At 37.1% G+C, this 16513-nt stretch overlaps 1 protein-coding gene across 12 annotated transcripts in view; it reads right to left on the minus strand.

Annotated features, from left to right (window-relative positions):
* The window catches only part of LOC145444388 (nesprin-1-like), a 108030-nt gene that overhangs the window by 41264 nt on the left and 50253 nt on the right, over positions 1-16513 (minus strand). For 9 of the 12 annotated variants that reach the window (XM_080322354.1, XM_080322355.1, XM_080322366.1 and 6 more), the window contains 27 exons: positions 16060-16249; positions 15878-15989; positions 15248-15435; positions 14332-14519; positions 13378-13516; positions 12990-13160; positions 12754-12906; positions 12471-12497; positions 11778-11807; positions 10557-10745; positions 9414-9560; positions 9123-9281; positions 8399-8550; positions 7656-7811; positions 7053-7239; positions 6675-6845; positions 6076-6210; positions 5671-5859; positions 4894-5031; positions 4587-4763; positions 3638-3752; positions 3404-3556; positions 3002-3220; positions 2320-2412; positions 1608-1826; positions 1469-1549; positions 346-437 (listed from right to left, as the gene is read on the minus strand). In XM_080322354.1, coding sequence (XP_080178480.1) covers positions 346-437; positions 1469-1549; positions 1608-1826; positions 2320-2412; positions 3002-3220; positions 3404-3556; positions 3638-3752; positions 4587-4763; positions 4894-5031; positions 5671-5859; positions 6076-6210; positions 6675-6845; positions 7053-7239; positions 7656-7811; positions 8399-8550; positions 9123-9281; positions 9414-9560; positions 10557-10745; positions 11778-11807; positions 12471-12497; positions 12754-12906; positions 12990-13160; positions 13378-13516; positions 14332-14519; positions 15248-15435; positions 15878-15989; positions 16060-16249 — 3970 coding nt within the window. The remainder of the gene's footprint in view (positions 1-345; positions 438-1468; positions 1550-1607; positions 1827-2319; positions 2413-3001; positions 3221-3403; positions 3557-3637; positions 3753-4586; positions 4764-4893; positions 5032-5670; positions 5860-6075; positions 6211-6674; positions 6846-7052; positions 7240-7655; positions 7812-8398; positions 8551-9122; positions 9282-9413; positions 9561-10556; positions 10746-11777; positions 11808-12470; positions 12498-12753; positions 12907-12989; positions 13161-13377; positions 13517-14331; positions 14520-15247; positions 15436-15877; positions 15990-16059; positions 16250-16513) is intronic. The other 3 variants (XM_080322359.1, XM_080322361.1, XM_080322362.1) reach the window with 3 other exon arrangements.

A 16513-nucleotide genomic window follows, 5' to 3' on the forward strand; every position in this document is an offset into this window, starting at 1 on the left:
AAAACGATTTCCACTGGCAGTAAAAAGCGAGAGGTATCAATAGTACTGAATTTAGTGATTTCAAAAAGTAGATTTGGTCGCACCATTTAATAGTTAGAGTAGTCGCTCGGTTGCGACTACTTTTGAAATTGAAGGATGCTCAAAAGCGGCCAACATAAAATGACTATTGACAAAGTCAATGTGTAGACTTTTTGAAAAGTAAGTATTGTGATACGATTGTTGATATACAATATTCTTTTCAATTCTCTACTGGTTACTGACGATTACCTCTGACGAGATATCGAGGTTTCTTTCAATATGAATATGGAATTGCTTGAGAAATTACGAAATGTTGAATGAACTTACAGGATCTTCTTCATCAGAACTTTTGTCCTCCTGCAAATATCCTTGTGCATACGGACTGCTTGCATCGATTGGCAGTAGCAGACGCGGAATTTCTAAGACAAAATGACTTGTTATCGAGATTTTGTTCCTTTCAAATTGTCTGCCGAAGTATGGTGTGGGAACGATACGTGGGAATTTTCAAATTGGGTTATTACAGTTGGCGCTACAGTTTTCTCCAAATTGTGATTGAATTAGAATGAATAAATTGGCTAATCAGAAAGAGACAACAACAAAAATCATGCTCCCTTGATATCGAAACAGTATTCATTCACACAAGCACGAGAATGACATATGTACGTACAATAGGGCTCTTCAAAAATGACTTTTTTTTTCAAATCGTACTGGCTACTTGATAAAATTGTTAGGTTACCTAATTTAAGCCTACACACAAAATTTGGTTCAATTCCAACCAGTGGAAGCGGAGTTATTGCCGTCGAAAAATTTGGATTAAGAATAAAATAGTATTTACGGTGACCAATTCTTTAATTATTTATTATAGTGGTGCTCACCGTAAATACTATTTTATTCAAATCCAAATTTTTCGACGGCAATAACTCCGCTTCTACCGGTTGGAATTGAACCAAATTTGGTGAACATGGTTTCTATAGACAACCTAACACTCTCATAGGGTGAACAGAAAATTTTCAAATTTTTTAATATAAATTTTTATATAATAAATAGAAACTTTCTTCTCCTGTAGCAAAGCGGTTACTGGCTGGAATTGAACCAAATTTTGTGTGTAGGCTTAAATTAGGTAACCTAACAATTTGATCAAGTAGCCAGTGCGATTTGAGAAAAAAAGTCATTTTTGAAGAGCACTAATGTACAATTGTACAGCAAGGTTGGCTCCTTTCACACCAAACAGTTCTTCTATAGCATTTTCAAGTAAATCAGAAATTAGATCGGATTAAAATGAGAGAACAGAAACATTTCAAAAACTATACTAGAATTAGTTTATTGGCGTTTTTCTCTAATTGGATTAGACAACTACAGTTATCTAGTTGCACAGGTTTGTTGATCACTTCAAACCAGCTCGTTGTGAATGTTATGTTACCTGAAAACATCTTCGAACATGACAACAAACCTTCTTCAAACGCCGGTCTTTTGGAGCTTGATACTGGCGAGATAACGTCAGCGTCCAGCAATGAAGAGCTTTCTGATGATTCTAAATAGCAAGAGTCTTGTTTCACACATGAAAAGGAGAAAGTAAAGTAATAAATTACCAGAGTCTGTTCTTGCAGAGTCGATACCCTTAGAAAGGAATCTAGAGAGATGCGTTAAGCTTTCCGGGCTTTTCTTTGGAGATTTGGAAGAATCGTGCGCTGTGTGCATTGGTGATTCTTCTTCATGCTTTATGACCCGGACAGCTTCTATCGATTCAAATACGGGAAGCCGGCCCGAAGCTTTTTCATTGCCATCCACACGAGAAGATGCAGGAGCAGCTAAAATATACAGAATATATATACAGGATATTCGTCGTTGTAGAATCGAAGTAGTTTCCATTTTACAAATTTTGAGAAAATTAGCTTTATGCGAAGTTTTCACTTTCTTTCGGCAATACCTTGGCCAAGGTTACCTATGAAACAATGTGACAAGCATAAACACGATCAAGATGTGTCTGTAAACATATGAAAATTTCACAAAAACTTGATTTTCCATCAAATTTGAAAAATGAGTGTCAAAATTTGAAAAATGGACATAAGGTACTTTGATTCATAAGCGATGTATTATGTTTTGTTATGATTTTGACGGCATCCGCTTCTACTGAACAGTTTTCAGTTTTAGGCCAAACTATGCATAGAATATTTACTTTTTTAGTCACTTGGTAATCACTTGAAGAGTTTTCAGTTTTTACGGCAAAACTAGGCAAACAACCCTTAATTCTACTTAAGGAACCAATGACGACAACTTTGACTACCACCGCGAGCTCGTTACCTGTTTCCAGCGAATTTATCTTGTCTTTTAACTTCTTCAATTCTCTCTCATATCCGTCGATCTCTCTCAAGAGTTTCTTGCGCTCTTCGAGATCTTGGTAATAGAAAATAAAAAATCAATTAAAAATAAAATTAAAAAACACTAATGTCGCAACGCAAAACATACAAATCGCCTCAGGGGGTTGGCAATGAATTACTTCTACTTTATAGAGATACTGATGGCCTACTTGTGCTACGCTAGTGTTTATGATTTAAGATTATTTCAACTTGAACATATATTAGGCTTTACAGACTTTTAGCGCAATCGATTTTGAAAAAGCAGAATGTAGTTTAGTGATTATAAAATTGTCATAAGATCCGCGTGAAATAGCCCCGGCATAAGAATAACTGAGTAAATTCAATTTATTTGTAGTGATATTCGTCATTTTGCCATAATCAGGAAGATGCACCTCCGACGTTAAGTATGCGACCCATCAAATGACTCTAATTTTTAAACTAATGATGGTTTTTGGACCTTTCTACTTCCACTTGAAATAGGTTTGATATGTCTTGAAAATTGCTTCCTCTACAAGCACTTATGTAGAAATTTACGGAGCTACTTCTGTTTATGGTTGAGTAGCAACTGTCACTATTTTCACCACCTCTGTAAGTTACAGCATAGGTATGCGCCAAACACTATTCACCTGCAATGCCTGCCATCGGCAGGTTATCGAGACGATGCCTGGCTTGTGACAATAGATTTTCGACACGCTCTACTTCTTCGTTGTACGGTTCGCTCTCTTCGAGCAGAGATTCAAGAGCGTGGATATCCGTGGTCACCGAGAGTTCGAGATCGTCGATCGCCCGTTGAGTTTCGTGAGCGAGGTTCAGAGCCGCACTTTCTTGAAGCTGTTTTGGCTCATCTGGAACAAAATGATGATTCTCAGATGCGCAGTTGTAAATTTTTGTTTGCAGAAAAGAATTTTTGATATGGGTAATTATACTTTTTCTGAGTACTGTAGGTTTAACAGTTTGAAAGAAGCCATTTTCGATTACCTTATAAAGTATGTGACCCACGACCAAATCTACCTCTGGTGAATACAAACCTGTGTCTGCAGATGGCAACAAGTTTTGCAAGGCCCGCAATTTCTCTTTCCATCCGGCCAATTTTCGCAGAACATTTTTCTTGGAAGAAAGCTGATCCCGAGGGTCGAGATTCACATCTAGGTTTGGGTATTTTCTAGCGAGCCTTTCTACTTCTGCAAAAAGAGAACGAAGACGCCAGACTAGATAAACGGCCATCTTGTGACAAGAATAACTTCTAATACGATGTGGAATACCTTCGTGGATAGCTTTCGTCTCCCTGTCCATGTCTTCAACGGCCGAAATTGCCGATAAAATAGTTTCCTCTCTCTTTTTGATATCTGACTCCAAATCTTTGCATTCGGAAGACAGCTAGAAATACAAATCGAGATATAAACCAGACGGAATCTTGTTGAACCATATTGCAAGTTACATCAATATCACAATATAGCTTTCGGGACTTCCTTAATCGCAGTATAATTTATTAACTCGAAGACTTTTCGCGTGCCCCTTATCACGGGTTAACGGCGCAATGACCGTCATGTAAACAGAATTTCAAAGAAAACCAATTTGGGGAAGTATGTAGCAATGTAATTCAAAAAAACAACACTATCAAAGAAAATGAGCGAAAATTACATTACATAGAGAAGCGCTGGACACACAAACAGAACACGATTGATTAATATATTCATATTGATATAAACACAATTATTTTCAGGCTGACACTCGTCTGAGGTAATCGTCAGCAGCTAGTACGGAATTGAAGAGAGCAATGCATATCAACAATCGTAATACCAAATACATCATCACAGGCACAAAAAACTCAAATGTTGTGTCATAGATCATTAAAAATAGTGCATTGAGCTATCCGTTTGCCTGTATTATTCGAATTTTCATGGTGGAGACATCATATTTGGTGATGCACTTGTTGATATATAAAGTTCTTTTGTATTCTCTACTAGTTGGCGACGATTAGCCCTGACGGCCCAAAATATTCGGGTTTATTCCAATATGAATATATTATTCGTTGCATACGGAATTTCTGAACCTCCAAGAGTTTCTACATATAGCAGTAGCCTACATATAAGTAGAAGTAGAGTAGAAGCAAGTATTTTATGCTAGTTTCGTTAAAAATACTGAAAACTGCACGTAGAAGTGGTAGTCTCCCACTCAATGGCCGACAGCGATACAATTATCGTGGCAAACCTGGTCAATTTTCCTGGACAAGAAGGAGGAAGAAGGCAAAGCTCCGAATTGCGCCGACGAATGCTCAAAGCTCTCTTCGTCAACGCTGGGCGTTTCAACACCAGCACCGACTTGTGGGATTCGGTCTCTCATTCGATCAATGTTGCTCTGCAGTTGCCGCAATTCCTTCCTCAGATTCTGAATGAAGGCAATCTGACTTGATGAAACAGTGCTCAGAAATAATTTTATCCATAGTATATCTTGGATGTCTGTTACAGATAGATCACTGCTTGAAAGAAATGACGTGTTGGGTCACCAAAAAGAGTACCTTGTGATCTTGTAGTTTTGCTTTAGCGTCAGAAAGATCGTTCAAGGCGAGGGGCTCTGCTAGAATGCGTTCCGCTTTTTCGCGCCACTTTTTCAGGAACGCGTCCGTTTCATCCACTTCCTCTTGATAGTCGATAGCCTGCAACCAAATCAATGTGAGATCCACAATCGGAGTATTGTACATATTGCTACAATTGAATAGTATATTCTTATTGAATTAAACCCAAATTATATCTTTGGCTTGGGTGATCGTCAGCAACTAGTAGAGAATTGTAAAGAACATTGTATATCAACAATCGTATCACCAAATATGACGTCTCTAGCATTAAATTTTTTGAATAATCAAGGCGAACAGATGGTTGAGACTTAATATCCTAATTCATACATGAACTTCCGTCTAGGATCTTCAATTTAGGCGTATTTTGACAAAAGTCTACTTGAAAGTACACAAAAAAGAGTGAGCGGCCTCTCCCTACGACACAAAATCTGTCGTCTGGATACTTTTCGGCAGAAATAGAACTATCCAGTAGGTGCTGGTCAATTACAGAATTAATGGTCGTCGCCTGTTTTGATACAAGCTTCAGGAGAACGACATTTTCTCCGAACGAGATGCGTGTGTTCTGATAAATCTCGGGATATGCTGTTTTTGACGATTACCCCTGACGAGTGTCAGCCAAAAATATTCAAAGTTTACGTCAATATGAATACACTATTTCATGGTATGTTGATGATCTGTACCTCCAAGAAGCTCATCAAATATTGCTGCAAGCCAACCCACCGAGGTAAACTTTCTTGACCTGGCGTCGGCCAGACTGTTGACTCTGGCGTACTGGTCATTGAGGGCGCTTATCGCGGCGTTGATCGAGATCTTGCTGCTTTCGTACGATGTTTGCTCGGAGATTTCGGCAGCTAACGCGTCCAGATTGACGAGACGTACGTAGACTTCGTCCAATTGAGATTTAAGGACCTTGACATAAAGAATATTTTAATAAATTGACAAAAATGGTTCAAAAATCAGACAGACAGTCATTTAATAACTTAAGTCAGGAATATCTGTACAGATATTCCAGACGGTCAAGAGCCAACTAGCTAAGTAGAATCAACGCTTTCAATTTTTTCTCAATTAAATGTAGAAGTGCCAATTTTCAAGACAAGCTAAAATTCAAGTAAATACGACCCTCACCCGATGTTCAATTTCCGCAGTGGCGCAGTCTTTGATATCTGTGGTCAATCGTCTTTCAGCATCGGTGAGCAAAGATGAGATGTCCAGCAATTCTTTCTGATATTCCTCTCTCAATGATTTGGCAGCTTCTAGATCCTTTAGCGTACAAAGAAGATGCTATAGCTGGTGATGACCAATGTAGTCCGTGTTGCTACTCGATTATTAGCAGAAAGAGTGATATACAAGAAATTGTGAAAAGTACTTTAAGTGGAAATAGAAAATAGCATGTCTGAAAAATACTGAAATAAATCATTTCAAAAAGTAGATTTGGTGGATGTGTTGCATACTTTAAGCAATTAATCGAATCTGGCTACAGTCAAAATTGTAAGATATATCCACACGAAAAAAAAATGAAATATGACACTACAAACATGTTGAATCTTCGAAAATATGACAATATCCATCATAGAAGTGATTTAAACTTATTTCTAAATTACTTTCTACTTTTTAAAACACAAATCGTACGAAGTAAGTAATTTTGCCTAAAAACTGCGCAAGTTAAACTGTACCTTTGGTAGTTATAGTTAGTAAAAACCTACAACAGAGAATGGAAACGGCACCTTTTCTTTCCCCGACAGTTCGTTTTCCACTTCGTCGAATGCGACTTTAATTTTCACGATCAAGCTCGTGATTTCCGACGGAAGTACCGTGTATTTGTTCAGATACTTTTTCTGTTCGTCGTCCATCCAAGACTCGAAATATTCTCGTTTTTTGGACAAACGCTCTTTCAGCTTGAAAATAATACAGTAAGATTTTGAGGTTAGGCAAAACATTCGAAAATACTCTGGCTGGTACAGAGCTTCAATATAAACTCGAATAATTTATTCATACTGAAATAAATGTGGGATGAGTCTCAGCCGAAAATCTTCGGGCTTATTACAATGTAAATATATTATTTAATTGTACATTAGACAAAGTAAAATTGAAATTCTCCTTACTTGATCCATAGAATCCATTTTGTCTTGAACTTGAGCAGGAGACGGAGTTAGATCTGTACAGCGTTCGGCTGAAATTCGAGCGTCCGACAGCCACTGAAGAAGATCTTGAAGTTCTTCTTGAACTGATTCACGGTACGACATTTCAGAGTTGACTTTTGACACTTTTTCATTGGCTTCTTCTTTCAGGCTGACGCAAAAATAGGTTCTCAATTTGTGTCCGATGCAGCCTTTGCGTTTGTTCATTTTAATATTATTGCCATCAATTCAAAACACTGCAGGATTGCGATACAATGAAAAGACAGAGAGGAGTCGAAACGAGTCAAGTGTGTTGTACAAGCATTTTCCATTCTCGTGCATACACGAAGGAGCTTTGATTTGATATAAACTGAATTTCATGTTTGTTGTTGTTCTTCCGAATTCAGAATTTAATTCATTTCCACGTTTTTACAAATTCAGTAATTATAATTCTAATCTTGGAAAGCTGAAAAATTTTCCAGGTGTCAAACTCTGTCTGATCTCTGTCCGACAATCTGGAGCGCTGACTAATATCCATTCAGTAGAAACTGCTACTATTTTGACACAAATGTCAGTAAAACTACAAACCTCTGTAACTTGGATTCCACGTCATCCACTTCTCGAGAGATCATCTTCGATATGGCGCGTTCCAGATTTCTGGAAATGCTTTGCGAAGTATCCTGAATTGCGGTCATGTTACGAGCTGTTGCGTGAAGATCTTTCGATAACGATGCCAGGAGAGATCTGAACCAAATAATCAAGTTAGGACTAGAGCCGGAATGACACCGATAAAACCTATAACCAGCACCTTTACCTATCACATCGATAACTCAGCTGATATTTAAAAGATACGGCATTTAGCTTAAGGCGCATTTCCAAAACTTTACAGAATTCGTTAAAACAGATTTGCAGCCATTACTATATTTGGACAAGAAATAAACTAGAAAGGATGCATCTGATCAATTGCATGATGCAAGAAATAGATAAATACTTCCAGTCAGCAGTCACCGATTATGGTGCTCCGATTCCCAACTACCCTGTTGTGACATCACGATAATTACCTATATTTGTTACCTGTCATGGCTGATAATGATATTTTTATCAAAGTGCGATAATGAATCCATATTTAATAATCAGTATGACTCTATTTATGACCCATATATATTGGCAGCGTAGGAAATTAATCCTCAATTACAAGCAGAAGTTGAAATTTCCGTGGCAAGTCAAAACTACTTGTGTGCTTCAAAAAGATAGAAACACTTCATTGCTGATCACCTATAGTGAAAACACGCGTGAGAATTGAAGTAGAAATAATTTCAAAAACTCTGCACCTCTGCGTTTGAAGATCAAGGGCAGTGCATTTTTCGATTTGCTTTACTGGCATTCTGCTTTTGATACGCTCCAGAGCTGACTTTGTCGCGGAGATATCTTGGTGGTAGCTCTCCCATTCCTGAAGCTGTTGTTGAAACAGACGTTCCACTTCCTGCAAAAGTATATTTCAGCTCGATCAAAAGAGAATCACGTATTCACACATGAGATTGGAATTAGACTAACGAGAATTCGCTTCAATTTGTCGAACTAGAGAACGGAAATTATCTAGTTCACCAAAACCTGACAGATCAGAGTACCATGTTTCAATTCACTGCTATAACATTTATGTTATCACACTTTACGATCTTTCCAATTCTCTACTAGTTGCTGACGATTACCCCTGACGAATGTCAACCAAAAATATTCAGGTTCATTCCAATATGAATATGAATGTTTTTTTTCTACAATTGTATTTTTGTTTGTTAATCTAAAAGTTGTGAGAGTATTATTTCCTGTAGTAAAATACTTCTGGCCTGGGTGGCTCATCATGGATGACTCAATTCAAACCTCACTGATCTAAATGGCACATTTAACCTATTTGTATTTTTATGATGTACGCTATTGATTTGCATGATTGACAAATAAGATCGTCCCCTTTCATTCTCTGTTAACATGTAATAATAAAAAGAATCCTATTTTATTCCTTTTTTCTGCCATAACATGAAAAATGTAGCTGTATCTTACCGCAGACTTTGCTTGTAGTCTTTCGATTCGATCTTTGACACCGCTGATACATCGGTTCACCGACATCCTTCCAGTAAAACTACCAAGAGATATGCTTTCGGAAACCTTCTGCAGTGCTTGCACTTCGTGATCCAGCTGTGCGATCTCACTTAATACCGTCTGAATAAAATTCATTTTCCACAATTGATACTTTGCTTAAAACCAAACAAAAGTTCTTTGTTGGCATTTGTAGGTAAAGGAACAATATTTAGCAAAGTGGGGAGAGGTATGCAAACAGTTTCATAGAATTACCTTGAAATTCTCCACTTTTACCCTGGCGTCGTGTACAGAGTTGGGCATCGATCGTTTGGCTGCAACTAAATGAGTTTCGGCTCTTTGCACCTTGGCTTGTACTTTTTCAACCTCTTCGTCAAACCCTTCCCAGCTTACAGCCGACTTCTAAAGGACGCACAATACAAGACAAATAAGTTTAATAGGAACGAAAATGAAGGCCAGAGACTCCACAATGACATTAATATTTCCATTAACTTTTTTGTCCGGATTCCGGGGATTCCCTAATTACATTGTTAGGTTGCCTAGAAAAACGCTGCACACCAAATTCGGCTCGATTCCAACTGGTAGATGTGAAAGCACAGGAGTTTGAAAATTTGGAATTTATTTTAAAATGTTTATTGAGAAAATTTTAAATTTTACTGTCAACCGCATGAAATTATAAAGTTGTCTACAAAAAACGATGCATGACGAATTTGACTCAATTCCAACCCGTAAAAGTCAAGTTATTTTAGTTTTCCATTATTAATTCTGGGATTACTCACCGTTCAGGCTATTTTTGCAAATGAATTTTTTTTAACTGCAATAACTTCGCATCTACCAGTTGAAAATGAACAATAATTGTTTAACATCGTTCTTTTAGACCACCTATCAATTTCATGGGGTTGAGAGTAAAATTTGAAAAAAAAATTCTAATTTTTGAAAATAATCTTTGACTTTGAAACTCTTGTGCGTTCACATCTATGGGTTGGAATCGAGCCAAACTTGGTGAACAGCGTTTTTTAGGCAACCTAACAATCCAATCATTGATTCCCTAGAATAGAGAAAAATACTTACGTTTGCACATCCCTACACTCCTATTTGTAGTGTCATTAATCATTTTGTGTTAGTGTCATTAATCATTTTGTGTTAGTGTCATTAATCATTTTGTGTTAGTTTCCTATAACGGGTGTAGTTTGTAACCTCTCAACTATGTCTGCTTTCCAAAAATACTCACTTGAGTAATTCTGATATATTTCATTTTATACTTCCACTTGAAATTGTTTAAACATATCTTGGGAATTGCTATTTCTACTTGTAACTAAAAAGATGCTTACAGTGTAACTTCAACTAAACCCGCACTCTGATTACTTGGACCGCCTGTAATTGTGATTAAGATTTTACCTCCAAAGTGTCCCTGATTTCATGAGCCATGTCCAGCAGATTATCAGCTCGACCCCTGGCGCTGTTAACTGTTTCGTTGAGAGATTTTCGTGCAGTGTTGGAAAGAGCGGGGCTGTGCTCCAAGTCCTTGGCTACGACACTCAGCTCATCGATGTTGCTCAGAACTTCGTCCTCGGTCATGAATAAGGCCTACGCGCAAATGAAATCAGAAATTAGAATTGGGTAAATAAAATGAATATATTATTCTCAGAGATTAAAGTATGGTTCAAGATAGAGAGATAAAGAAGAGATTGAAGTTGAAAACGTGACATTGTTGTGTGACATCAATTAACCATGTGTTGTTCATGTGCTTGAAACTTACAATATTCAATTGAATAATATATTCATGTTGAAATGAAACCTTATATTTTTGGCTGACAAAAATTCAAATATAATCGAGCAAAACAGTGTCAGCCAAAGTATCCCGATTCATTTCAATATGAATAGGTTACTTAGTCTTATCAAACATACATTTCTGCAACTGCAACACCAATGTTAATTCGATGTTTCAAATTGACATAAGTAACAAAAGTTTTAGAAACATTAGCTTAGACTACAACTAAAGAACTAAGCATAAAGTATTCAGAAGAGATGCTGTATAGTGTTTATAAAAGTCATACCAAAGCAAGTTTAAAACTAATTCCTTGACAGCAGATATCTTTTTTACGCCAATGAATTGGAATACCTTTCTCATTAACAGTCAAGAAAAAAGACGTTACAGACAAAATACTCATTTTCATTATTGGAAATTCAGCTCATACCTACACAAGTACACAATATTTTATTGCAAGATAACATCAACACTGACAGGACTATGTGACACATGACAGAGTCATTCCATGATGTTAAGGCCATCACATCACTCAGTCAAACAAGATTCAAAATAGCTTCTTTCCCATGCCATACAGGATTTTAAATCATATCTTAAATTCCTGTCAGTAATAAATCTGAAAGATATTAGTGAAAACACAAGATATCAAGTCAAAGGGAACAGAAGTGAAGTAAGCTTACAGTGAAAATATCCGCTAATACACACGCTACCGGCTAACAGTAACATATCACGCTACGAAATAAGGGTTGACATCTGGATGCAGAAAAAATAGAAATGCTTGTGGTGCAGAACAGGGCAATGCGGTGAAAAATTGAAAAGGTGCCAGTGTGATGAAACAATTATCAACTCACAGAGTCGTCAGAACTGGAGCTTTCCTCCTCCTTTCACGGGAAATGATAAATCATTATATCGTAATTGCAGATAGTTTGTGTCATGAATTCAGCAACTTAATCTTTGACTAATGATGAAATTCCCATCAAATAATTGGGAATGAAGTTGAAGGGCGATCAGCCAATTTGATTTGTGATTTAACAAAGAAAATTCGATGAGAAATTGGCAACATAAAACATAATGGTTATATCATCAGCATTGATGTTAAGTTTATTACAGACTTGTACAAACTATCAGCCTAGTTAGTTGAGGTCAACTAGCTAGTGGTTTTTTGAGTAGTTCTAGATCTAGTTCCAGTAGCGCATTTAAAAAATAAGTAGTTCTGTTGTGTGATGTTTTTGTGGTCATTGCCAGCTCATAATCATCACTGCTAACGTTGGCGTTGGTGAGTTTTGAGGTTGAAACCCCTCCCGTTTCAAACTAGCACTGATGATTACATGGACAGCCCATTCAATTCCGATAAAATAATAAGTCGCTTCTGAATTGAATCTAATTAGTTGTGTTTTAGTTCGGTATTTTCAGACTCTAAACATTTTAGTTCAAGTTCTAGCTCTAAAAAGGAACCAGTAGTTTGTACAAGTCTGGTTTATCAGGCCTACTGTACTCGTTAGGTAACACACTAAGCACTCTCATGCCAATAGTCATGCAGCAACCTGATATTGATGGAGGACGTCCGAAGCCTGAATGTTCAAAATACATTTTACCAATTCAAATATACACGGTATATCACAATTATATATCGGAATAGATCCTTCCGATTCGCCAATCGCCAGAGATACTATACATTCTGAACTACAAATCTTTTGTTACGGCATTTTAAGATCTCGCAACAAACAATTTATTCCACTTGGATGCGATATTCATGTTTTTACCTGAAGAAGCCTACGTTTAAAGAGAATTATATTATAAGCCAAGAAGTAATGTGCCTGTTGTTACCTGATGCTCCAAAAGCAGTTGTTTCGCGTGTCTCGGCGAATTATCTCCGTTCAGCAATTGAAGTTCTGCGCTAGCGCTGCCCAATTGCGACTGAACCTTTTTCAAGCAATCGGAGTATTTTTGCCTCACCGCGAACGCGTCTTCGAGGCGAGTCTACAAATTACGGTAGCATTGAATCGAATTATAACCAAGTTTGACTTGTTTGTGAACAAAAATTTGGAAAAAAATTTCGAAACCTGTTTTGCCAAGATTGCGGACGTTAAAGATTCTTTCAATTGATGTACTTGGCTGAGTTTTTGGTTGACAGATTTAGGAGGCTCCTCCCCTTCCTCCCGGTACTTTTCAACATCTAGTTCTCCGAGACCAATCAGCATCCTTAGTCGAGATTGCACTTCCTCTTGGATGAGCTGAAAAAAAGTATTTTGGAAAAATGACGGACGATAGAAGTGTGGAAGCAGGTTTGTCGTAATGTGGGTATGATTTTACTTTTACTTCAGTTTTCAGTTTTTTAGACAAAATTAGGTCTAAAATACTAACTTTTTCACTAAGTCAGAAATTGATACTTCTACTTCTACTTGAGAACCAGTGATGACTGATTTGAGTCCCTATGCTGAAAATAATCACCTGTAATTTTTTCATTTCTTCTTGTACGCTTTGCGTGTCGAGCTTCAAAGGCTTGTCGCATTCGATGGCAGCCTGTATTTCCGAGAGCCATACAATGCCGTATTCCAGCTCCCCTTGAAAATCGCGACGCGACATCAATCTGAAACGCAATCGGCGTTGTTTAGAGTCGGCAAACTTCAGCTGTTCCGCAAGAATTTAGTATTGAGCAGCATATTTAAAATAATAAATCTCTTGACCTTATAATACAGTTATAATAAAGTTCATCCTGCTGCGGCAAGTGATTTTCGATAACTTTAAAAAACAGACTTCTTGTCATTCAAGAATTGTCAGTGAAACAGGCAAACTACCTGTGGTCTGAAGACGCATATCGGATATCAATTTAAGGTTCAACATATTTGTCGTCGCAGCGTCTAATTCAGAATTTAGAAATTTGCGCATTGCCTAAAATGGTTTGAAATATAGCAAATAACACAGACCTTGACAAAAGCGGGGATCATGCTTACACAGCAAAATTAATAATAAGTTACTAGAAAAATACACTTTCTATTAACATCGATGGCTAGGCCATAGAACTGCTTCTGTCGTCGGGAAAGTTAATAAGAAATGTGGCCTAAAGTTTTTAGTATATGTAGCAGTATAGTATCTACACAATAATTGGTAAAACAGTATAGTATAGGAATGTTTGTGCATAATAAAAAAATACATTGAGCTAAAACCATTTGTAGGCCACGATTATTCAGATTTTCATGCCGCTGATGTCATATTTTGTGATACGCTTGCTGATATGCAATGTTCTTTTCAATTCTTTACTAGTTGCTGGCGATTAGCCTTGGCGAGTGTCAGCCAAAAATATTCCGGGTTATTTCAATATGAATGTAATAGTCAATGGAACAGTATATGAAGATGGATTTAACGCTATTTTAAAGCTGAAACTGACAAGTATCGAACGCGAACCTTCTTTCCAAGTCACGCTGTTGATCTCCGATATCAGCTTGCAACTCATGAAGGGCGGTTCTCAATTTTTCAACTTTCTCACGAATAACACCTTTGTCGATGGTAGTCATGTCTTCGCAAAGTTGTTCCGCTAGACCGGATATGGAACGGAGTTCGATCTGCGCGCTGGTCAGTTCCGCGGCCGTTTGCTGAATAACAAAAACATTCGTGCGTCGAAATATTTTCGACTATGACACATAGAGTGAGATAATCTTTATTTGGCAATCATGGAAATCAATAACATACATACTGTACCACAGATTAGGTGAAATGTGGCATATAGATAAGCAAGGTACAGACAGAAAGCTCGTTATAACAGATTCAACAATGCAGAACCAAAACCTGGAATTAGATAGTTAGATTAGATAGATAGTTCCACTTGACAAAATACACTGATTCGAGAGAATTGCCTGTAATTTAATTGCAATCTAATTTGTGAAATGTTTATAGGCTGTGATTTAAATTCTAATTTAATTTCTGGCTTTCCCGAAAATACTACAGAACTGTCTAGTGCGAAAAGAGCCAAGCTCGATTTGGTGTGAAGTAAACTTTATTTTTGATTTATTTCTGTCTATTTTTACGGATTCAGTGATTCCAACTCTAATCTTATTTAGAAAAGATCTGTGTAGGTAACATTCTAATTTTAATTTAATTTAGAAAAATTACCTGTGTAGCTATCATTCTAATTGTAATATTCTTTAGAAAAAGCTGTATAGCTATCACTCAAATTCTAATATAATTTGGAAAAAAGCTTAGTAGCTATCATTCTAATTCTAATATCATTTGTAAAAAAGCTTAGTAGCTATCATTCTAATTCTAATTCCAATCCAATTTGGAATAGCTGAAAATTTTTCAATAGTTCAAATCTGTTTCCCACTTGACATTCCGAAAGCCGGTGTTCCGTCCTCGAAGGACTGCCTGCGCTAATCAGCCTTTTATATTCTTGCAGTTCGTCGGCAAGGTGTCGCGATCGACATTCAAAGTTCTCCCGATTAAGAGACATATCTCGGAAACGTTCGATTCTCTGCGTGCTCTGTTGCATGAGACGATGGAAAATCGCGGTAGCTGTAATGAGAAAAAAGAATTTTCACTTTACTGATAAATATATGCTTGGTGATTGAGCTTTATTTGCTGGTACTTGAGCAGGACAATCAAATAATAGAATATCTGCTATTTTAGGAATGCTTTCTAAGACCAAAGTCATGCTCAAGAAGAACTAAAATAATGCTGTAAATTTGTACACGACTATAAGTAGAAGTAGCCATTTCCAATCCAGACTAAAAAAAACTAAATGTAGTTGTGGTGTATCTTATAGCTCTGTTCTAATCGGGTCATCATGTATCAGTTCATTATTGCTCTCCTTACCATTAGTTTCCAAAATTGCTATTCTATTTAAAATGCTACTGTGACTGACTGCGTTCTTTAATCGCATTTTACAATGTATGCTGAAATTTCAGTCAGTGAAAGCCTATGAAATTACAGTATTGCGGGTAAAAACACAGTTTACCTTTCAAGAGCTCTTCAGGCTGCCAAGGCTGACCAGAGTTTTTGAGCGAGTCTCTCATCTTTTCGATGGAGTCCAGCCTCGGCTTTTTCTTGGCGAGAGTATCTTTAGTGGCCTGCGTAAATTGTGACAGAGAGATCGCAAAACAACCAAGATGATAAGTTTTGACAATTTTGATAAGGTACCTCTGCTTTTTCTAGTAGTTCGCGCGCTCGTTCTGACGTGTAGCCGGTGGGCATGCCGTCTAGTTCTTGTATGAGAGCTTGGCCTTTGCTCAGGTAATCTTCGAACTGATCCAATTCTTCGGAATATTCTTTTCTGGACACCATCATTTCAACCAGTCTCTCCTCTTTTTCCACGGCGGCGGCACAAACCCTAGAATATAGGAGACGGTGAATATATCAACATAATATTGATAAAAAATAGCTCACGGATATATAACTGTGCAATATCGTTATCGTTTAGTTTTTCTTTACCAATTCATCAACATATATTTTCATGAATATTATTACAATAACTTTTAATGATGTACATTTATATTTATAACATATAGGCCTATGTATGACTTTGTAACGTGACCAGGAGACTTGATGACCTAATGGTGGTAACGCTGATCACCATTTCACGGAGATATATTCT

Source organism: Botryllus schlosseri, chromosome 8 (genome assembly GCF_051294905.1).
Source record: "Botryllus schlosseri isolate E-star chromosome 8, Bs_hap1, whole genome shotgun sequence".
NCBI lineage: Eukaryota > Metazoa > Chordata > Ascidiacea > Stolidobranchia > Styelidae > Botryllus > Botryllus schlosseri.